The 22,747-nt window shown below is 39.8% G+C and overlaps 1 protein-coding gene and 1 long non-coding RNA gene across 6 annotated transcripts in view; one reads left to right on the plus strand and one right to left on the minus strand.

Moving 5' to 3' along the window:
- The window catches only part of LOC129045795 (uncharacterized), a 338,247-nt gene that overhangs the window by 301,048 nt on the left and 14,452 nt on the right, over positions 1-22,747 (plus strand). For 2 of the 4 annotated variants that reach the window (XR_008505988.2, XR_008505989.2), the window contains one exon: positions 14,406-14,644. The exons of 1 other annotated variant lie outside the window; for it this stretch is intronic. This is a non-coding gene — a long non-coding RNA (uncharacterized LOC129045795). Of the gene's footprint in view, positions 1-14,405; positions 14,645-22,747 lie in introns of those variants that run through there. One more of the 4 variants, XR_010411544.1, reaches the window with a different exon arrangement.
- ANO6 (anoctamin 6) overlaps positions 10,687-22,747 on the minus strand; it is a 183,853-nt gene continuing 171,792 nt past the window's right edge. For both annotated transcript variants that reach the window (XM_045873584.3, XM_045873585.3), the window contains 3 exons: positions 20,205-20,407; positions 18,833-18,938; positions 10,687-13,889 (listed from right to left, as the gene is read on the minus strand). In XM_045873584.3, the coding sequence (XP_045729540.1) occupies positions 13,683-13,889; positions 18,833-18,938; positions 20,205-20,407 (516 nt within the window). In that variant the 3' untranslated portion in view covers positions 10,687-13,682. The remainder of the gene's footprint in view (positions 13,890-18,832; positions 18,939-20,204; positions 20,408-22,747) is intronic.

Genomic DNA, 22,747 nt, shown 5'->3' on the forward strand with positions numbered 1-22,747 from the left:
CCAAAAAAATTAACTACTACTACCCTGCTATTGATCAGAAACCTTACCAAAAGCATAAAAACAATTAACACATTTTTTTAAAATGAAGTATGATTGGCACAATGTTATATTTGTTTCGGGTGCACTACATAGTGATTTGAGAAGCCTATACATTAAGCTATGCTCACCACAAGTAGCTACCATCTGTCAGCATACAACACTACCACAATATCATTGACTATATCTCCTGTGCTATGCCCTCTTTTCCTGTGACTTATTCATTCTGTAACTGGAAGCTTGTATCTCCTGCTCCCCTTACCCATTTTACCCATCCCCCACCCGTCTCCCTCTGGCAACCACCAGTTCTCGATTTTTGTGGGTCTGTTTCTGGTTTTTTGTGGGTTTTTTTGCTTTGTTTTTTATATTCCACATATACATGAAATCATATAGTATTTATCTTTCTCTGTCTGACTTATTTCACTTAACATAATACCCTCTAGGTCCATCCATGTTGCTGAAAATGCAAGATTTCATTCCTTTTTATGGCTAATATTCTATTGTATATACACCACATCTTCTTCATCCATTCATCTAATGATGGGTGCTAAGATTGCTTCCAAATATTGGCTATTAAAAATAATGCTGCAATAATAAACATAGGGGTATGTATATCTTTTTGAATTAGTGTTTTTATATACCTAGCAATGGAATTATTGGATCATATGGTATTTCTATTTTTCATTTTTTAAGGAACCTCCATACTGTTTTCTACAGTGCTTACACCAATTTACATTCCTACCAACAGTGTTCCCTTTGTCTACATCTTCACCAACACTTATTTCCTGTCTTTTTTAAAAATTTATTTTATTTTATTTTTTTAAAGATTTTATTTATTTGACAGAGAGAGACACAGTGAGAGAGGGAATACAAGCAGGGGGAATGGGAGAGGGAGAAGCAGGCTTCCCGCTGAGCAGAGAGCCCAATGTGGGGCTCGATCCCAGGACCCTGGGATCATGACCTGAGCCGAAGGCAGACGCTTAATGACTGAGCCACCCAGGTGCCCCTCCTGTCTTTTTTTTTTTTTTTAAGATTTATTTATTTGAGAGAGAGCACACATGCATTCATGGGGGAGGGGCAGAGGGAAAGAATCTTCAAGCAGACTCTCTGCTGAGCGTGGAGCACCATGTGGGGCTCAGTCCCACAACCCGTGAGATCATGACCTGAGCTGAAACTAAGAGTTGGATGCTCAACTGACTAAGCCACCCAGGTGCCCCTATTTCTTGTGTTTTTTATTCTAGCCACTCTGACAGGTAGAAGTTGCTATCTTATTGTGGTGTTGATTTGCATTTCCTTGATAATGAACATCTTTTCATGTGTCTGTTGGCCACCTGTATGTTTTCTTTCGAAAAATGTCTGTTCAGATCCTCTGCCCATTTCTTAGTGGGATTATTTGTTTTTTGGTGTTCAGTTATATACATTCTTTATATACTTTGGGTATTAGCGCCTTATCGGATATATTATTTGCAAATATCTTCTCTCATTTAGTAGGTTGCCATGTCATTTTGTTGATAGTTTCCTTAGCTATGCAAGAGCTTTTTATTTTGGTGAAGTCCCAATAGTTTAATTTTGCTTTTGTTTCCCTTGCCTTAAGAGACGTATCTAGAAAAATGTTGCTAAGGCTTATGTCCAAGATTACGGTGTATGTTTTCTTTTAGGAGTTTTATGGCTCCAGGTCTGTCTCACATTTAGGTTTTTAACCCATTTTGATTTTATTTTTGTGTATAGAATAAGAAATTGGTCCAGTTTCATTCTTTTGCATGTAGCTGTCCAGTTTTCTGAGCACCATTTGTTGAAGAGACTCTCTTCCCCATTGCACATTCTTGCCTCCTTTGTTGTAGATTAATTAACCATATAATCATAGGTTTATTTCTGAGCTCTCTATAGTGTACCATTAATCTAGTGTCTATTTTCATGCCAATACCATAACTTTTTTTTAACGATTTTATTTATTCATTTGACAGAGACACAGCGAGAGAGGGAACACAAGCAGGGGGCGTGGAAGAAGGAGAAGCAGGCTTCCCGCAGAGCAGGGAGCCCAATGCGGGGCTCGATCCCAGAACCCTGGGATCATGACCTGAGCTGAAGGCAGACACTTAATGACTGAGTATCCAGGGGCCCCCATAATGTTTTTATTACTATAACTTGGTAGTATGTCTTGAAATCTGGGATTGTAATACCTTCAGGTTTCGTTCTTTTTTCTCAAGATTGCTGTAGCTATTCAGAGTCTTTGTGGTTCCATACATATATTAGTATTATTTGTTGTAGTTCTGTGAAAAATGATATTGTTTTGATAGGAATTATATTAAATCTGTAGATTATTTTCATTAGTGTGGACATCTTAACGATATTAATTCTTCCAATACATGAGCATGGAATATCTTTCTGTTTGTTTGTGACATCTTCAATTTCTTCCATCATTGTTTTTTTAATTTTTTAATTTTAATTCTAGTATACTTAACATCTAGGGTTATATTGATTTCAGGTATATAATATAGTGATTTAAGAATTCTACATGTTACTCAGTGCTCATCATAAATGTCCTCTTAATCCCCATTACCTATTTCAACCATTCCTCCACCCACCTCCCCTCTGATAGCCATCAGTTTGTTCTCTATAGGCAAGAGTCTGTTTCTTGGTTTCTCTTTGCTTGTCCTTTGCTCATTGTTTTGTTTCTTAAATTCTACATATGAGTGAAACCATATGGTATCTGTCTTTCTCTGACTGACTTATTTCTCTTAACATTATACTCTCTAGCTCCATCCATGTTGTTGCAAGTGACAAGATTTCATTCCTTTTTATGGCTGAATACCATTTCATGGCTATATGTATACCACATCTTCTTTATCTGTTGATGAACACTTGGACTGCTTTTCATATTTTGGCTATTGTATATAATGCAATAAACCTAGGGAGGCATGTATTGCTTTGAATTACTGTTTTTGTACTTTTGGGGTAAATACCCAGTAGTGGGATTCCTGGATCATAGGGTAGTTCTATTTTTAACTTTTTGAGGAAACTCCATACTGTTTTCCACAATGGCTGCACCAATTTGTATTCCCACCAATGGTGCATGAGGTCTCACATTTGGTCTTTTTTTCCTCCACCTTCTTGCCAACACGTTTCTTATGTTGTTGATTTTAGCCATTTTGACAGGTGTGAGATCTCTCATAGTTTTGATTTGTATTTCCCTAATGATGAGTGATGTTGAGCATCTTTTCATGTGTCTGTTGGCCATCTATATATCTTCTTTGGAAAAATGTCTATTCATGTCTTCTGACCATTTTTTAATTAGGTTATTCATTTTTTGGGTGTTGAGTTTTAGAAGTTCTTTATATGCTTTGGATACTCTTTATCAGATGTGTCATTTGCAAATATCTTCTCCCATTCCATAGGTTGCCTTTTAGTTTCATTGATTCCTTCACTGTGCAGAAGCATTTTATTTTGATGTAATCCCAATAGTTTATTTTTGCTTTTGTTTCCATTGCCTCAGGAGACTTATCAGGAAAAAGTTGCTATGGACAATACCAGAGAAATTATTGCCTGCTTTCTTCAAGGACTTTTATAGTTTCAGGTCTCACATTTAGGTCTTTAATCCATTTTGAGTTTATTTTTATGTATGGTAAAATAAAGTGGTCCAGTTTCATTCTTTTGCATGTAGGTGTCCAGTTTTCCCAAAACCATTTGTTGAAGAGACTTTTTCCCATTAGATATTTATTCTTCCTTTGTTGAAGATTAGTTGACCATATAATTGTGGGTTTGTTTCTGGGTTTTGTGTTCTGTTCCATTGACCTATGTGTCTGTTTTTGTGCCAGTACCACACCATTTTGATTGCTACAACTTTGTAATATAACTTAAAGTTTGGAATTGTGATACCTCTAGTTTTGTTTTTTCTTAAAGATTTTTTATTTATTCATTCGAGACACAGAGATACGGGGGGAGAGAGAGAGAGAGAGAGAGAGAGAGAGAGAGAATGAGCAGGGGGAGAAGCAGGCTCCCCGCTGAGCAGGGAGCTCGATGCGGGGCTTGATCCCAGGACTCTGGGATCATGACCTGAGCCGAAGGCAGATGCTTAACCATCTGAGCCACTGAGGCGCCCCTAGTTTTGTTTTCTTTTTCAAGATTGCTTTGGCTATTTAAGCTCTTCTGTGGTTCCATACAAATTCCAGGATTGTTTATCTTTCATCAGTGTTTTGTAGTTTTTGGAGTATAGGCCTTTCACCTCCTTAAGTTTATTCTGGTGTATTTTATTCTTTTTGGTGCAATTGTAAATGGGATAGTTTTCTTAATTTCTCTTTCTGCTACTTTGTTATTAGTATATAGAAATGCAACAAATTTCTGTATATTGATTTTGTATCCTGCAACTTTACTGAATTCATTGGTTTACTGCTAATTGTTTTTTGGTGGATTCTTGAGGGTTTTCTATGTATATATGCCACCTGCAAATTGTGACAGTTCTACTTCTCCCTTACCAATTTAGATGCCTTTTATTTCCCTTTCTTGTCTGATTGCTGTGGTGTGGACTTCCAGTACTATTTTGAATAAAAGCAGTGAGAGTGGACATCCTTGTTTTGTTCCTAATCTTGGAGCAAAAACTGTTTTTCACCATTGAGTATGATGTTAGCTGTGGGTTTTTCATAGACAGCCTTAATTATGTTGAGGTATGTTTCCTCTAAACCCACTTTGTTGAGTTTTTATCATGAATGGATGTTAAACTTTGTCAAATGCTTTTTCTGTATTGAGATGATTATATGATTTTTATCCTTTATTTTGTTGATGTGGTGTATCACGTTGATTAATTGGTGAATATTGAACCATTCTTGCATCTCCAGAATAAATGCCACTTCATTATAATAGTCCTTTTAATGTATTGCTGAGTTCAGTTTGCTAAAATTTGTTGAGGATTTTTGTATCTGTGTTCATCAGGGATATTGGCTTTTAGTTTTCTTTTTTTGTAGTGTCATTTTCTGGTTTTGGTATCAGGGTAATGCTGGCCTTGTATTTAGAAACTTTCCTTCTGTTTCTATTTTTTGGAATAGTTTGAGAAGAATAGATATTAACTCTTCCTGAAAAGTTTGGTAGAATGCAATTCTGAATTCATCTGGTCCTGGACTTTTGTTTTTTAGAAATTTGATTACTGATTCAATTTTATAGTAAGCTGTTTGTTTAGATTTTCTGTTTCTTCTTGATTCACTTTTGGGAGATTATATATTTCCAGGAATTTATCCATTCTAGGTTGTCCAGTTTGTTGGCATATAATTTCTAATAGTAGCTTCTTATAATCCTTTGTATTTCTGTGGTGTCAATTGTTACTTCTCTTTCATTTCTGATTTTATTTATTTGGGTCCTCTGTCTTTTTTTGCTGCTGAGTATGGTTAAAAGTTCATAAATTTTATTATCTGTTTAAAGAAACTGCTCTAGGTTTCATTGATCTTTTAATTTTTTTCTTTCTCTCTCTCCCTCTTTTTCTTTTCTTTTTCTTTCTTTCTTTCTCTCTTTCTTCCTTCCTCCCTCCCTCCCTCCCTTCCTTCCTTCATTTCTACTCTAATCTTCATTATTTCCTTTCTTCTACTAACTTTGAGCTTTATTTTTACTTTTTTTCCTAGTTCCTTTAGTTGTAAGGCTAGATTGACTATTTGAAAATTTTCTTTGTGTGTGTGTTTTCTGTTTTTTGTTTTGCTTTGTTTAAGGTAGGCCTTAGTATATAGTATATAGTATAGTATCACTATAACCTTTCCTTTTGGAACTGCTTTTGCTCTGTCCCAAAGATTTTGGACCATTGTGTTTCATTTTCATTTGTCTCCATGTATTTTTTTATTTCCTCTTTGCTTTCTTCAATGACCAATTGGTTATTTAGTAGCATGTTGTTTAAACTTGATGTGGTGTGTTTTCTTTTCTTTTCTTTTCTTTTTGTAATTGATTTCTAGTTTCATACTGTTGTGGTAGGAAAAGATGCTTGATATGACTTTAATCTTCTTAAATTGAACCTTACTTTGTGGCCTAACATGTGATCTATCCTGGAGAATGTTCTATGTGTACTTGAAAAGAATGTTTATTCTGTTGTTTTGGGGTGGAATGTTTTGTATATAAGTGTTAAGTCCATTTAGTCTAAATGTATCATTCAAAAACACTCTTTCCTTATTGATTTTTTTTTGCCTGGGTGATCTAGCCATTGATGTACAAGGAGTATTAAAGTCTCCTACTTTTACTGTCAATTTCTCTCTTTGTATCTGTCAATAGTTGCTTTATGTATTTAGGTGCTCCTATGTGGGGTGCATAGATATTTATAATTGTTATATGTTTTGGTTAGATTGATCCCTTTATCATTATGTCATGCCCTTCTTTGTCTCTTGTTACAGTTTTTGTTTTAAAGTCTATTTTGTCTGATATAACTATTGCTACCCTGGCTTTTTTCTTCTACAATTTGCATGGAATATCATTTTCCATCCCTTGACTTTTAGTCTGTATGTGTCTTTAGGTCTGAAGTTAGTCTCTTGTAGGCAGCATAAAGATGAGTCTTTTTGTTGTTATTGTTTAATCCATTCTGTCACCCTATGTCTTTTGATGGAGCATTTAGACCATTTACATTTAAAATTTATAGGCATGTACTTACTGAAATCTTGTTAATTGTTTTCTGGTTGTTTTTGTAGTTCTCCTCTGTTCTGTTCTTACTCCTCTCCTTGTGATTGATGACTTAGTGTTATGGTTGCCTTTTTTCTCTTTATTTTTTTTGTATCTATTATAGACTTTTTGTTTGTAGTTACTGTGAGGTTCATATATAACATCCTAAGTATATAGCAGTCTCTATTAAGTTGATGGTGTCACTGAAGTTCAAACACATTCCAAAAGAATTTCATTTTTACTTTCCCCTCCATTTTCATGTATATGTTGACATATTTTACAACTTTTTATTTTGTTAGTCCCTTTACCTAATTTTTTTAGGTATAATTGATTGTACTACTTTTGTCTTTAACCTTTATATTAGCTTTATAAGTGTTTGCTCTACTACCTTTACTGTATGTTTGCTTTACTTATGACACTTTTTCTTTCATAACTTTTTACTTGTAATTATGGCTTTTTCTTTTCTACTTAAAGAAGTCCCTTAAACATTTCTCATAAGGCTGGTTTAGTGGTAATGAACTCCTTTAACTATTTTGGGGGTTTTTTAAAAATTTATTTGTTTTTTGTCTTAGAAAAACTTTCTCTCTCCTTTCATTCTTTCTTAATGATAACTTTGCCAGGTAGAGTATTCTTGGTTGTAACTTTTTTCCTTTCAGCACTTTGAATATATCATGCCACCCCCACGCCCAGCCTGCAAAGTTTCTACTGAAAAATTAACTGATAGCTTTATGAGGTTTCCCCTGTACATAGCTAATTGCTTCTCTCTTGCTGTTTTTTTTAAAATTCTGTCTTTGTCTTTAATCCTTGACATTTTAATTTTTATAGTTTGTGGTGTGGACTTCCTTGGGTTCATCTTGTTTGGAATTCGCTGTACTTCCTAAATGTGGATGTCTGTTTTCTTCACCAGGTTAAGGATGTTTTCAGCTGTTATATCTTCAAATAAATGTTCTGCCCCTTTCTCTCTCTCTTCTCCTTCTGGGACCCCTATCATGCAAACGTTTGTTCACTTGATGTTGTCCAAGAGATACCTTAGCCTATTTTTAAACCTTCTTTTTTCTTAAAAAAAAAATTCTTTTTTCTTCATGCTGTTCAGCTTGGACACTTTTCATTACCCTATCCTCCAGATTACTAATCTGTTTTTCTGCATCCACTAATCTGTTGATTCCCTCTGTGTATTTTTTATTTCAGTTACTATATTCTTCAATACTTATATTTTCTTCAAATATTTATATTTTCTCTTTGTTGAAGTTCTCACTGAGTTCATCCACTCTTCTCTCTAGTCCTGTGAGCATCTTTATGACCATTATTTCAAACTCATTATCAGGCACATTGCTTATCTCCATTTCATTTAGGTTTTGTCTTGTTCTTTCATTTGGAGCATATTCCTCTATCTCCCCCTTTTGCTTGACTTTCTGTATTTATTTCTATAGATTAGGGAGAATAGCTACTTCGCCTAAACTAGAAGGAATGATCTTGTACATGGTCATCCCTGTGTAGACGTGTGCCTGGTGACTTTGGTGGGTTGGCTGGCTGGAGCCAGGGATGAAGTGGGCATGAGCCAGGGCAGTCCTGGGGCTCTTGGCAGAGGGCAACCTGGCCAGACAGCTGAAGTGGATGCAAACTGGAGGGTCCAGGGGCTCTCTGTGAAGAGGGCACCCTGGCAAGACTACTGAAAATAGGTGCGAGCTGGGGTTTCCTGGGGCTCTGCACAGAGGGCGCCCCCACAGAACAGCTGAAGCTGAAGTTGGTGTAAGCCAGAGTGTTTTGGGATGCTGCATGGCAGGTGCCATGGCAGGGCAGCTAGAGCCAGGGTGGGCGTGGGTCGGGGTGTCCTGGGACACAGGGGCACTCCAGCAGTGTGGCTAAAGCATGGTTGTGGAGGGGAGGTCCCAGGGCACTCCACACAAAGAGAGCCTTGGTAAACTGTCTAGAGCCACAGTGAGAGCTGGGGGCACCCTGGCAAGTCATCTAGAGCCAAAGTGGTGTGAACTGGGAGTGTTCTGGGGTGCTTTGCACCTGTATCACCTTGGTGAGATGGCTGGAGCTATAGTGAGTGCTGAGCAGGGGTGTCCTGGTATGCTTCAAGCAGGGGGTCACCTTGGTGGGACAGCTGGGCTGGTGTGGGCTTGGGGCTCACTGACGTGGTAGGCTTGCTAGCGTGCCCAGACCCCGCTCCTGTCCACATTGTCAGGTGAAGGAGAAGGAATGTAACCCAGCTCCTCCAACCTGGAGAGAGTTTCAGCAGCTTTTCTGCCATTTGGCAGAATTCTAGGGCTGGATCCTTTATATTCTAGTTGCTTTAAGCTGTGGCTTTTTTTTTTTTTTCCTGTTCCCTGGGGCATTTGAGGCTGATGTGGGCTGGGGGTCCAGGCCTTGCTGAGGCTGGCTTTGACACTCTGACCCTGCTTTTGTCTGTGCTGTCCAGGTAGAGGGTGAATGCAAACTATGGGGCTCACCAGCCCCTCTGACCTGGAGAGTTCCAGCAGCTCCCCTCCCATTTGACAGGGTTCTGGGGCTGGTTCCTGTATATTCTGGTTGCCTTTGTATTGTAAACAGTGGCCTTTTCCTACGCTCAAGGGCAGATGCAATCTGCTTATGGTCCCTCTGAACTATCCCTCCTCACGGCAGTTTGCAATGGGGGTGGGGGTTTGTCTATGTCTCTTTGTGGTCTTTTGTTGTGCAGAAGCTGTTCAGTCAGTCCTTAGTTCTTCAGGAGGAATTGATCTATAACTAGGTGTTGGTTTGGTGTGTCTGTGGAAGACAGGAGTTCAGGGTCTTCCTACATTGCCATCTTGGACCAGAAGCCAAAGTCCAATTAACACATATTTTGTATATTATATACTCTATTCTTACAATAAAGTAAGCCAGAGAAAATGTTAAAATCATAAGGAAGTGAAAATACATTTATAGTACTGTATTTATTAAAATTTTATTATAAAAAAATCTGTGTAGAGGCACCTGGGTGGCTCAGTTGGTTTAGTGACCAGCTCTTGATCTCGGCTCTGGTCATGATCTCAGAGTCCTGAGATCAAGCCCCGTGTCAGGCTCTGTGCTCAGCGTGGTCCACTTGTGCTCTCTCTGCTCCTCCCCCTGCTAGCATGAGCTCTCTCAAATAAACAAAATCTTAAAAAAAAAAAAAAAATCTGTGTATAAGTGGACCTGTGATGTTCAAACAGGTGTTATTGTAGGGTCAGCTGTATTAGCTCATCATTCCCTGCAAATGAGAGGGGGTATTTAGCTTAAATGAAATTCTGATCAGTCCTTTGCTGGACTTAAAAGGCTTGAAAGTAAGAATAACATTAGTACTGGCCCCGAGGGTATCACATAAGGATCAGAAAAGGCTTCTTGCCGTTGGTCCAGTTATGGATTATATTCGATTTAGAGTTTTTTTAGAAGCCTAATGAGATTTAAGCTGGCAAAAAATAAAACAGAAAAAAAACCCCCACAAAAAACCCTCCCCGCAAATCCCCAAAACAAAACAAGAGTTAAAATCTGGATATGTTGTCCAGGATAAAAAGGTTGATTTTTTGAGATTTTGCTTTATCTTCTTCTCCATAATTTCCCTTTTCTGTACCCAGCACCACAGAAGGTTCAAACAGAGCCTTTCTGGGATTACAGACTTGCCCTCTCTGGGTGACTGTCCCCTGCAATCACGGTTTAGCATGCAGAAACCAACTTTATGCAGTTGTAAAGTGCCTCTCCCTCCTCACTGATGCAGCCTGGCTCCGGCTCAGCGGGTGTGGTGAGCAGAGGTGGGCTGGTTTTCAGCTCCCACCTGCTCTCCGGGCTTGGTGCCCTCGGCAGGGCTCAACCCAACAACTGGTTTTTAGCAGCCCTGGCTGAAACCCCACACTGAGTTTTTCTCGGAAAAATCATGTTTCAAAGTAAGTGTAGGCTGTGAAAAATATAATTTTAGAGATTATCTACACAAAAGCACACAATTTGTTATATGAATGATATATAATTGATAAATAGCATATATATATATGCTCTCCTTAAAAACATGAAGACAAATAGAGTAGACCAGTGTTGTTTTGAAAAATGAATTTATTAAAATGCTCATAATTATAAAAGAATATTAAAATGCACAAATTCACAAAACATTACAAACTTTACATCTTATGCCGCAGTGTATGAAAGCATCGTGAATATTTCCGTTCTAGTTTAGTTAAGCTGCTCAAACATTTTAACTTTTCAAACATCTTATAATATGCACAATGAGGAAATGGTACAAGAAGTGTTTCAATAGCAGAGCTCATTCTGCCCCCCATGGTGAACTAATGTTTTCTGAAATTCCAGATGCACGCACGGGTAATTAAAAGGCAAGGCCTTTGGTGACAGTTTACAAGATGGCCTTGTTTAGTTTTCAAACAAAAATGATAGCATTCCCTTTCTATCGACACACCTGAAATATGTGAGGGATAGTTAAAGAAAAATCTCCTGAGTATTTTGGTCTAATGCTTCAATCTGCTAAAATTCACAGGCATTACAAAAGGATAGAAAACTCAAAGTTCTCTAGTGGTTCACACCGGGCAGGCGGAGGGCCAGATTCTCCTCTCATGGGGGCACCGTCACACCCACCCTTTTTCCTGGGGTGCTGCTTCTGCACTCATATCCCGATCCGGCCCGTGCCCGCCTGCACACGCAGCCCCGCATTTTTCGTCGCCGCCGCCCAGTCAGCACTGGAGTTACGTGAACGCTGTCCGTGTCACAGGGGAGCCTGGCTCCCTACTCCTTCGCTGTTTGGGGAATACCGGCATGTCATGCATCGGATTTTCTGCCTTTATAAATGTAGAGCTTTCCCCCCTCCTGGCCACAAAAGCACACTGTAAACTATGAAGATGATTTGTGAAAGATGATTTATGAAGATGTAAATGCACAATTCTTTTAAAGTTGTATCGTATATACAAGGAGATAAGGCAAGAACGTTTCCTTTTCTGGGCTCCCATAAACAGTGAGTACTCGCCAAATCCAACACGAGGAGATAGTCCTTGGCTTCGGAGAAGAGCAGAGGTGAGAGGAGGGGGAGTGACACCCCACTGCTAGGAGCAGTGTCACAGTTGAGCAGGGGAAGGACCAGACGCACCCGGGCTGGGCTGTGCGGACTGAGCAGCTGCAGGAAACTCCTTCCTTACTCCCTGTGCAGTCAGAGCTCGTGTGGCTTGTTGGGAGCGCTCTGTTCCCATTGTTCATGTGACCAAGAAAGTGGTGAAATGTTGCCCCTGATCCACTGGGACAATTCAGAAGCCCAGAATACTGCTTTGATGGATCCTACGTAAATACTATTTTTGTTGTTCGTTTTTTAAACATTCACGGCATGCGTGCAGAACTGTGACCTTGAGTGAAGCTGCTCTCTTACAAGCAGCCTCTGAATCTGCTCATGAAACAGCTTTCCTTCCCCTTTGCTGCTGGGATTCTGAGTGGCTTGGCTTCCATGGCACCTGGGTGTTTAGCAGCACCGCAGTGGGTGGTGGCCCACCTAGCAAGAACCCAGGGCCAGACCCCTCTCCTGCACCCAGCGCTGCCCTGGTGCCAGTCAAGGGTGAGCGGTGCAGGCCCCGGCTCTTCTCCAGAGCCCACCAGAGGGCCTTGCACCCGCAAGGCAGTAAAGCGCAGTAAAGACTGCTGAGCTGAACACACTGAAGGCAAGATATGCGTGGCAAAGGCATTCAGCAGGAAGTCAGGGAGGCTGGAAGCGCAAATCAAAACCAGTCTCTTTTCTGAACTGGGAGTGATCTGGGTCTGCTCCTGTCTGCCTCCACTTCCCCCACCACTGCTCCCACCCAGCCCTTGGTGCGTGCAAGTTACAAAGTTGCTGGGCTGGGAACAGGGAATGGAGGATGTGGGGAACCACCCTGACCATGGCAGATGCCTTGGTATGTTGATCACTTGGATGGCAGGACCCCTGCCGGAAAGGCACGCCCCACACGGCCTCACAGAGCACTTGCTGTTCTCTTAAGCACGCACAGCACTGGCCTGCCACACTGGCTAGACAGTGAGCCGTTCCCAGTGGCGCTTGTGGGCTCTAATGCTCTCCCTCCTGGATCTGAGGAGTCACCGACAACTGGTGGGAAACGGATGGGCTTATCTTTCCAGACCATTACACTGATAAAAATGTAACTTTAGTCCCTTGATTTCAGTTTCTTCCCAAGAAACTATATATATTTAGAAGAGGTAAATTATCCTGATCAATAGGAGTTAAAATTCTATTTGAATCTGTAACTTTCCCCGCTTTTGTCATCTTACTCCCTTGAGATTTGCAAAGCAGTCAACATTGATTAGGCACAGAAGATTCTAGGAGTGCTCCTAGAAGATAAAAGGTGTCACTGTGGATTAGTACAAATACACTTCAGGACCTTGCTATCTTTATTCCAATCCATTAAGAGTATTTCTTTGAGATCGGAAAGACAGGCCAAAATGAAGACTGAAACCATTTCCTCTTATTAAGTGAGGTTTCATTTTCTGTAGGGATGTGCTAATACACCTAAATACTGTGAATTCTTGGGTCTATTTGCCACTGAATACACCATTCAAACCGAATTCTGAGTTAGCTATTTTTAATCACACAAAAGCTAGCATGTCTGTCTAGTCTTAGGGAAAGCTAACTCTGGGACAGATCTGGCGAAGTGAAGAAATGAAACATTGCCTAAAAGGGGAGCATGTGCTTGAGAACAGAAAGGAATGAAAATAAGCAAATGGAGGGACAAAAATCCATTCTGCTTTGGAAGGGGCAGTTTTTAAGCACACTACGAGACACTTTCTGTGTTACAGAAATTCCAATTTATCAAAAAAGAGTAATATTTCTGGTTTTCCAGGTGATTAGTTTTATGCACTTCTTGATCTAAGTTTTACATTTCCCAGGTCCTGCGTGGCTGGCTGAAACGGAAAAATCCTCTCTATGAAAATGGCTAATAGCGAAGACTCCTATTTGCCAAAGTGTTTTAACTTAAACATTCTCATTAGTGATTCATAATATATTTTGACAGAGTTAAATTCTGTAAAGTGCTTCTCAGAACATAAAGCTCTTATTCTAATTTTGGTCGTAAATTGTTATCTACCACTTCCCCCATCCTCTTAGCTATGACCCCCATATTTTTTGTCATATCTTTGAGGTGATTCTCACGAAGAAGCTTTTGGGTTAAGTATTTTTCTCTCCTGATCTTGCTCTTCGTGTTTTTTGATACATCTGGGATGGTATAGGATACAAAAAATTTCACAGAGTAGATGAGATGCTGTGGGAGAGAAGAAGAAAGATGTCAATCAAAAAGAAATGGAGGGGAACACAGAGTTGCTTTGTTTTTTTGTTTTTTCTTTTTGCTAGTCATCCTAGCAATAGATCTGGACAAGGCAGTGGGCATTCTACATATACAACCAGTCTCTCCTACACCATGTGGGTCTGCCAAGGAGCTACATTTTGTTACTTTGAAAATTTCAAGAATACTATTTGATATGTAGAAAAGAATGGATCTAATATCTATAACACTCACCCTGACAATGCTGTAGTATTTTTGTGTATGTGTTCCTTTCCTATCTCATTTCCAGGCCTCTTCCCCCAAAGGTTAGCACTATATCCTATCTGTGTGAGTCTATCTGTATCATTTTATTTTTAGAAATCAAGTTTAACAAGATATGTATATAGCCCCAAATAATATATTATTTAGTCTCGCTTGATTTGAGCTTTGTAAAAAAGTATGATACTGTATATGGTCTTTCGAAAATTACTTAAAAGAGATTTATTTATTTACTAGAGAGCGAGTGCAGGAGGGAGAGAAGGAGAGAGAATCTCAAGCAGACTCCACGCTGAGCACAGAGCCCAACATGGGCTCGATCCCATGACTGCAAGAGATCATGAGCTGAGTTGGATGCTCAACTGACTGTGCCACCCAGGTGACCCTGAAAATTACTTTTTTCATTCAAAACTAGTTTCTAATCCACCAATGTTACTGTGCATAACTGTAGTCCGTTCATTATCAATTCTGTATAATAGTCTGTCTGCACACACTGTAATTTATCCATTCCATTGTTTCTAGTGTTTGTATTAGAAACAATGATGTTGAGAGTGTTTTTGGACTTGGATTCTGGAGGACATCTGTGAGAGTTTCTCAAGGGGATGACCCAGAAGTGGAACTGCCAAGACTCTGTTAAATGAATATTCAAATTTCCAAGATGGTGCCAAAGTATTTCCCAAAGTAGTTAAACCAGCTTCCACGCGCACGAGCAGCGTGTGATGGTTTCAGAGGCTCTGCATTCTTGCCAGCACTTGTGGTCATCAATTCTTTTTTTTTCCACCAACATAGTGATTATGAAATGGATTTTCATTTTGGCCTTACATTTCTGATGACTAACGATGCTGAACACATTTTTATTTGTTCATTATTCAAAAGTCTCTGACCTACCGAGGAGATAGGTAATATACAATAAACATCATTAAAAACCAATAAATTGTACACAGTGTTCACATGATAAGAGCATGGAGAAAGCAGTAAAGCAGAGCAGGAGTTTGTGTTAGGTGGGAGGCCAATTTCAGGTAGATTTTGTACAGATTAGCCTGGCATGCCTCACTGAGCCAAGGCTTTATGCAGGTGAGGGAACTCGCCGTGCAGAAATCAGGAGGAAAGGCATGCGAGGCAGAAGGAAGAGCCACTACAGAGGCTCGGTGGTGGAAGCCTGCCGGCTGTACATCAGGAGCGACAGAGCTGGAGGGACATGAGTGAGGAGGAGAGCAGGGACGAGAGAGAGGTAACAGAGCATGGCTAGAGCGTGTCAGGCCTTGCCCGGCTCTGAATGAGATGTGAAGACAACTGGGAGCCCAGTCAGGAGCCTGTGGCCCTAATTCAGGCAAGAAATGATGGTGACTCCAACCCGGCTCTAGCAACAGAGCTCGTAAGAAGGGTCAGATCTGCAATGTACTGTCAAAGGAAAAGCCAACAGCACTGCATGTGGGGTAAGTGTGTGTGTGGGGGGGTCCTCCAAGAATTTTGCCCTTAACCAGTGGGGTAAATGCCAACTGCCATGACTGAGAGGGGGCAGACCCACCGTGGGTGCAGCATTTAGGGCAGCACAGAGAGGAGAACATTGCAAGTGGACTGAAGAAAATATGGGCATTTGGGGCAGTAGATTTATCTGTTAGCTCTCCAAGCAGAAAGGTCAAGTAGGCAGTTGGATTCATGGGTTGAGTTCAGGAGAGCGGTGTTCTGGAGGTAAATATGTTGTGAATCACTGGCATATAGATGGCATTTAAAGCCAACGGACTGCATGAGATCACCAAAGCTGTGAGGAGAGAGAGAAGAGAGAAAAGAGACTAGCAAAGAAATGAAGAAGGAACTGCCTAGTGACGTAAGAGAAAAGGGGGAAAAATTTTTTTTTTTCCTGGGAGCCAAGTGAGGAGGAACTCCTAGAAGGAGTGATGAGCTGTGTCAAATGCTTCTGATAAGTTAGGTAATGTGAGGTGGAGAATATTTGAGATGACAGAGAGAGTGGATCTGAATGATGGAAATTATAAAGAGGCAAAAGTTGATGTAGGAAAGAGAGGTTTGTTTTTCCCCATCTATATTTATAGATGTGGACTTTGTTATGCCACCCTTGCATTTTTGGGATAAACCAATGTGGTCTGATGTCATCTTTAAAAAATATATTGCTAGATTCAATCGGCACATTTTAGAAAGATCCTTGCATCAATGTAACGAAGGAGACTGGCTTATAATTTTCCTCTTTCTATTCCTGTGTGATTTTTAGGATCTAAAAAGGAGTTGGAGAGCGTTTCCTTTTTCTGATCTCTGGAGGTAACTAAAATGATCTGTTCTAGAAAGTATGGCATCACTCTCCTACAAAACCATATGGGCTGGCATTTTCTTTATGGAAAGATTTTTCAATTACTCAAAATTTTGCTATAATTCTAGGTTTAGAGTTCCCTTCTTTAGCATTTTGGAAGCTATTTGACTACTCTCTTCTGGCTTCCATGCTGCTGTTAAAGTCTACTCTCATTTCAATTTTAATTTTCTTTATCAGTCATCTGTCCTTTTTCTCTGGTTACTTTTAAGATCTTATCTTTGACGAGCTGCACTTTTGTCACAATCTGCGTAAGCATGGATTTCTTTATTCTGCCTGATGTTTGCTGTGCTTTCTGCTCTGTGAACAGAGCCCTTTCATTTCTTTGGGAAGAATTTTAGCCATTAACTCTTCAAATATTGCCTCTCTAGTATCCTTTTCCTTCTGTGAATTTTTTGAAAATTCCATAATTTTTTTCATATTTTCCACTTTCTTCTCTCCCTGTGACGTGCTGGGAGTAATTTTTTTCAGACCTATGTCCCAATTCATTCATTCTTGCTTCAGACTTCTGTTTAATCCATATGCTTTTTCATTTTAATGACTATGTATTTTTCAAAATTACCTTGTAATTTTTTAGTTTCTTATTGTTTGTTCATTTATGAATCACTCATTTTTTGTTTAAATTTTCATACAGATTGAATTTATATTCCTAACATGATAATGCATGCTCTTGAAGTTATTGAAGGTCCAAATTATTATTTTTTCCCCCTGAATCTCACCTGTGGTTTTTCTCATTTCCCCTTATTATTGTTGATCTTTGGAAGCTCATACCTGATTATTTCAATCTGAGAAAAAAATGTGGTCTAAACCGAGGACACCTTTTCTCCAGGGAATATATGCATTTCCTTCTGCTCTGAGACAATTTTAGCTCTTTTGGGGGCCCCTGGCTGAATCCAAGAGTCTCAAGCTCAGCTGGTCCACCTCACTGCTGACCTGCTGCTTGGTGCCCTTGAGCCTTTAGAGGGAGGTGCTGATGACCGCACTCGTCCTCAGAGTGCCCCTGCGCTTCAGGGGGGTGCTAACTGCTCTAGGTTAGCCATCACCTTTCTGCCCCCTCTTTGTAGGTTCTCCTCCCTTCCAGTGAGCTCAAAAATGAAATTATATTTTAAGCTGATTCTGAATGCTGTGTAGTGAAATGGCCCCTCAGGATCTGGTCCACCACGGTATCAGAAGCAGAAGTTGAAATACTTTGGCAACTACATATCTGAATATAAACCAGTGATTCTTGCTGACGGATCAGATACTCCAGGAATCCACTGATGATGGGGAGCTAATGACAACTTGTTTCTTCTTCTGTTAATGTTTGGTAGCTATTAAAAAAAAAAAAAATCCTAGGAAAATGCTCAAAGCCAGGCAGCCTATCCCACCTTTTTCTTGCTAACAGATCCTCATTTTGTTCAGAGCAAACCCAATTCCCTGCCTCTGGGCCTACTCTGTCGCTCAGAGGAGCCGTGTGCTCTGGTGCTACCCAAGGTGATGCAGGCGGCCGTCTGCCCTGGAGGATTCTGGCAAAACGTTTTCTCTCCTGACAAAAAGGAACGGATATGGCGAGCATCCCCTTCCTGTCTGGACCCGACATGTGCTCTATCTGGAGTTGTAGCGCTCCCATGGCAACCACACATGACACCCCGAGAGAGGGAGAGAAAGAGAACCTAGAGAATCGGAGATCCGGTCCTCATGTCAGCGAGCTGGTCTTGACTCGGGAGCAACCACCTACTTCTCGTGAGCAAAATCCATCTTTGTTTCTTTAAGCCCCTATCGATGGGTTTTGTGTTTTCTGCGGCGAAGTGCAATCCTAACTGACCACACCCATCGAGCAACTTCTGAGGCTTCGTGGTTTGGTAGCAGTTATTCCCTCCGTGTCACAAGTAAAGCTGGTTAGATCAGTTTCAAATTTATCACTGCCATAGGCATTTTTAAGAGCTTAAAAAACTATTCTAAGAGGTATATTATGAAAATGTAATAAAAATACTTAATAATAATACAAATAAAACTAGGACAGCAATAACAGTCTCTCGGGCAGAGATCACATCTTCGTGATCTTCGGTAAGCCCCTTCACAGTCTAGCATGCTGCCCGGCGCCCCAAATTTCTCAAAAAGGCACTCAATACCACAGTGAGAGGCACTGAATCGCCCCCAGCACACAACATGCTTTCACCTTTTCAAGCAGATAACCCATTTCATTAATGAGAGCATTATGGGTATGCCCATGTTAAATGTGATTAACAGGTAATTTACTAGCAAGAGAAAAGAATGTATTTTAAGTCAGAGCTGGCAACACTTATTGCTAATAAAAGGTCTGCAAATCTACTGCCTTATGAACTCTTTCACAGTATACTTCTCCTACCTCCATGACAATGATGAAAGCCAGCTTGGCTGCGATCACATGCCAGTAGTAGATGTTGTGTTTATACTGTTGTTCGTGTCCAGGTGGGTTCCGGAAATCACGGTACCTGGAAACAAACCAGAGGGCTATCAGGAGATTCTTTCTGATTAAGTACTGTAAGCAAGGGCCCCTTTCAAAAGATGTCATAATTAATGCAATGCTTTTTAAAACTGGACATCCTGTAAGTTTTCTCCAAGAGTTTAATTTGGCTACAAAATCCTGAAATAATGACTCCAGTAATACTTGACTGAACATAAAATAGGAAGATGATGGTAATGACACATTCCATACGTGTAAACACAAAAGTATTAAAAAAAAATTTTTTTGTCAGTTTTATTCCTGCTTTCTCAAAAGAGTATTAACACTAGAACAATGTAGCGTATTTTCAGGAACAGGCTTATAAATTTATTTATATAGTGGTATCCTCAGGCTTCACTCAAGTTATGGGTTATCTCTCCCTGTAGAGAGTAATGCCCATGTGCTCGTTATAATATAATCAATCTGATTTCCGTATGAGATATCATGTGCTACTGCTCTGAGTATATATCGCCCTCAGGTAGCCCATCTCAGCCTGTAACCTATCAGGCCTGGAAGAGTTTAACTACTCTTTAGAATTATGGCAAGTAAGAGTAAGAAGACTCAATGTGGAATTCCAAAGAGGCTCTAGAAACATTTATTTGGGGCTTATTTCTGGGTTCTTGGTTGTGTTGCTGAGAATCTGAACCACAGAAGGGTTTGAGGAGTTGAACTAAATGAGATTTAAATCCTCCTTTAGGGTTAAGACTCTGATTAGGTCATAGTTTTGTTGTTTTTTTTTTTTATAGTCAACACACTTCATCAAGTAGTGATTTACTTGATGTTTACTGTCCACAGTTGACCTTACCAGCCATTACAATCAATGCAGAGAGTCCTTAAGGAATGCTTTTGAGAATACTGCTAGGTGAGCCTGAGGTCTTTACATTTCTCATCTTTGTATTTTTGGAGAGAGAGTGCTACTTTGTTGTCACTCAGTACATCAGGTTGTGCTCGAATTAACAGATTAGTCATTACAACCGAATTAACTTGTTTTTTGGACCTCCTTGAGTTTCTTCGTTTCTAAGATACAAACAAGACTTTTCTCCTGGATCAGTCTCCCTGCAACCATTTGAACCCCCATCTTTAAATCATGCTTTATGGTTTGATTTGTAAATTCTGACCCCAGTCTGTATTAAGTTTGGCTAAAAAGAAACCTAGGGGAAGAAAAAATGTCTCCAGCAATTTTATTTAGAATTACATGACAATAAAAGTCCTTTAAAAGATGAAATGCATTTTCAAACATGTAAGCGGAACTTGCCTGCATGTGGTAGGGATGACAACCTTAGGGTCTGGATTTCCCTTGCTTTGATTTTTGAAGTCTGACACCTTGAAAATGGAGAGAGTACTGTTGATGTATCCTTCCATGGTGTAATGGGTGTGGTTCCCATAGGGAGGGACAGAGAAGGACCAGTAATACACCAGGCGGGGGATCATGTCTGACGTGAAAGCAATGATCATGGCCTATATGGGGAGGAAAACAGGAAGGGGGCATTAATTTAGAGCCTTTATAGCTATGGTTAACAAACACACCAGAATTGTGTGTTCATCAGTTGACTTTTCTTAATGAAAGATTCAGAAACTTTAATCCTTTCCTGTCAAATGGATATAGATAGTGAATGTCCTAAAGTCTTTGAGCAGCTGCTTTAAAGAACAGTTACTTCCTCTTGATCTTCAGTTCACCTAAGGGCTGTCCAGAAGTCCATCTGCAGTTGAAAAGCAAAGGCTTGCAAGTTGCCTATTATGTTTCTTAAGTACAGTAAGAATAATTGTAGACCAGGGTATCCTGGATTAACTCAAGTTGCTTGCATATATTGTTATATAAATTAGATTTTCAAAAATTAGAATATTATACAACTCAATCAATCTTGGAAATCTACTTGATATAATTTATTGATTGATTTGACAGAGAGAGCGAGAGCGGGAACACAAGCAGGGGGAGTGGGAGAGGGAGAAGCAGGCTTCCCGCCGAGCAGGGAGCCCGATGCGGGGCTCGATCCCAGGACCCCGGGATCATGACCTGAGCTGAAGGCAGACTTTTAATGACTGAGCCACCCAGGTGCCCTACTTGATATAATTTTAATCTTTCTTTTATGATTTAGAAGGCCCTTTTTCATAAGTAATATTAGGGTCAATATTATGAAAATAATTTGGCCTTTTTTAAATCCTTTGTAGAGTTTACAATAGATATAAAACTGATTTTGAAATATCTGCCTCTTAAAATAGAATATAAATTGCATAAAATAGATTTTCCTTAGTCTAATAGTGGCCTTCAAATTCATACTTTTTTCCCTAGAGTATCCTGACTTACTTATACATGTCAACCCATAGTCTGTCTGACTTTAAACTCTCAGTATATACTTGCATATGTTGCTTCATTAGAGAGCAAGAATTTATTAATTTTAAAATGTAGGTAGCAAGAAACTATATGGGGTTGCTGCATTCATACAGTCAAGTGTATGCCTGTTTTATTAGATCTAGTGTCTAAGCCTCTAAACTTCAGAAAGACTAACTGAACAAAGTTTAGTGTGATCCCAGATTAAAGGAATAAACTGAGATTAATTTTTAACCTGGGTCTGTGTCAGGCAGACCTCTATCAGGACATAAAGCTATTATGAATTACATGAATTTTCTCTAAAATTCTTTAATTTGGGCTTTAAACTCCCCAATATATGAAACTGGTTTGAAAGAGGGAGAAAGTAAGGAATATACTTTAACCCAAATTCTCTGCAAATAAACAAAGCTAAATGATTCATTTAAAACTGAAGCAGAAAGGCATGTTTTTGGCACATGATTTTTAAAAGTATTCATCTGAACATATGGTTTAGATGCAGTGTGACCATAAGCCAACAAACAAGATCTCAGGCAGAGCAAGAAAAACAACTAAGGGGGCTTTTCTATTGCAAAATTACTCCCCTTAGTAGAACCAGCTTTGTCATTTCCTCTGAAGTGAATGTGTGTGTGTGTGTGTGTGTTTGCCTGTCAGTGGTGGGGGGGTGGGTATAAGACAAGAATATTTTACTTTTCCCAGATTTCAGTAGTTTAACATTTCCTGTTATTTAACTATAGCTTTTTACAGAATCACCTGCAGATGTGCTCCAGGAAGCTATAAAAATTCCAACAAGGAAGAGAATTCTCTTGTCTTCTGACAAGATACTTATTCCTCCTGAATTGAGCTGTTTTGAGACGCACTGCAAGAGTGCAAGTAAATGCGGTGTGCTTTGCTTCCTGTGCTGTTCTGAACACAATTTTCCATTTATATCAAATTAAAATCGGTCTTCAATGGCAGATACTGTGGCCTGAGACAACCACGTCAACTCAGCTCATGTATTGCACCAGCAGCTTTAAGATGAATGATTTTATACCAAACTCTTGCTTGATGTCCATTTTCATCCCTGGTGGCTATTCTCTTCTTCCCATAGTTGAAAGTTCTCCTATTATGGAAAGTTAGCCCTTTTTGTGCCCAGTAGATGGTAGAGGCATACATTAGGTATGTGAGGGAATGATATACGTTTCATTCTTACAGACACGTACACAAACATGCACAGGACCTGCAGCTTGGAAGCTGTATTAAATCCTAATAATATGGAAAGAAAGATTGTCCGTAGTTCAATCAATGATCTAAAAAGTAGTTTTCCTAGGGTATAATAAAACGACGCCTAAGTTAGAAGAAAAAACTACTGGATAAGAACCAGTAGCACCAGTTAGCAGGCATGCATGTGCCCATGTACACACCCACACCCCCCAGAGTAGCCCTAGAGACACGGCCAATACCCCATCTGTGCCAATGGAGTGGACCCATGC

Source organism: Mirounga angustirostris, unplaced genomic scaffold (assembly GCF_029215605.1).
Source record: "Mirounga angustirostris isolate CCGP_5_RB_7025 unplaced genomic scaffold, mMirAng1.0.hap1 SCAF_5, whole genome shotgun sequence".
Classification (NCBI taxonomy): domain Eukaryota; kingdom Metazoa; phylum Chordata; class Mammalia; order Carnivora; family Phocidae; genus Mirounga; species Mirounga angustirostris.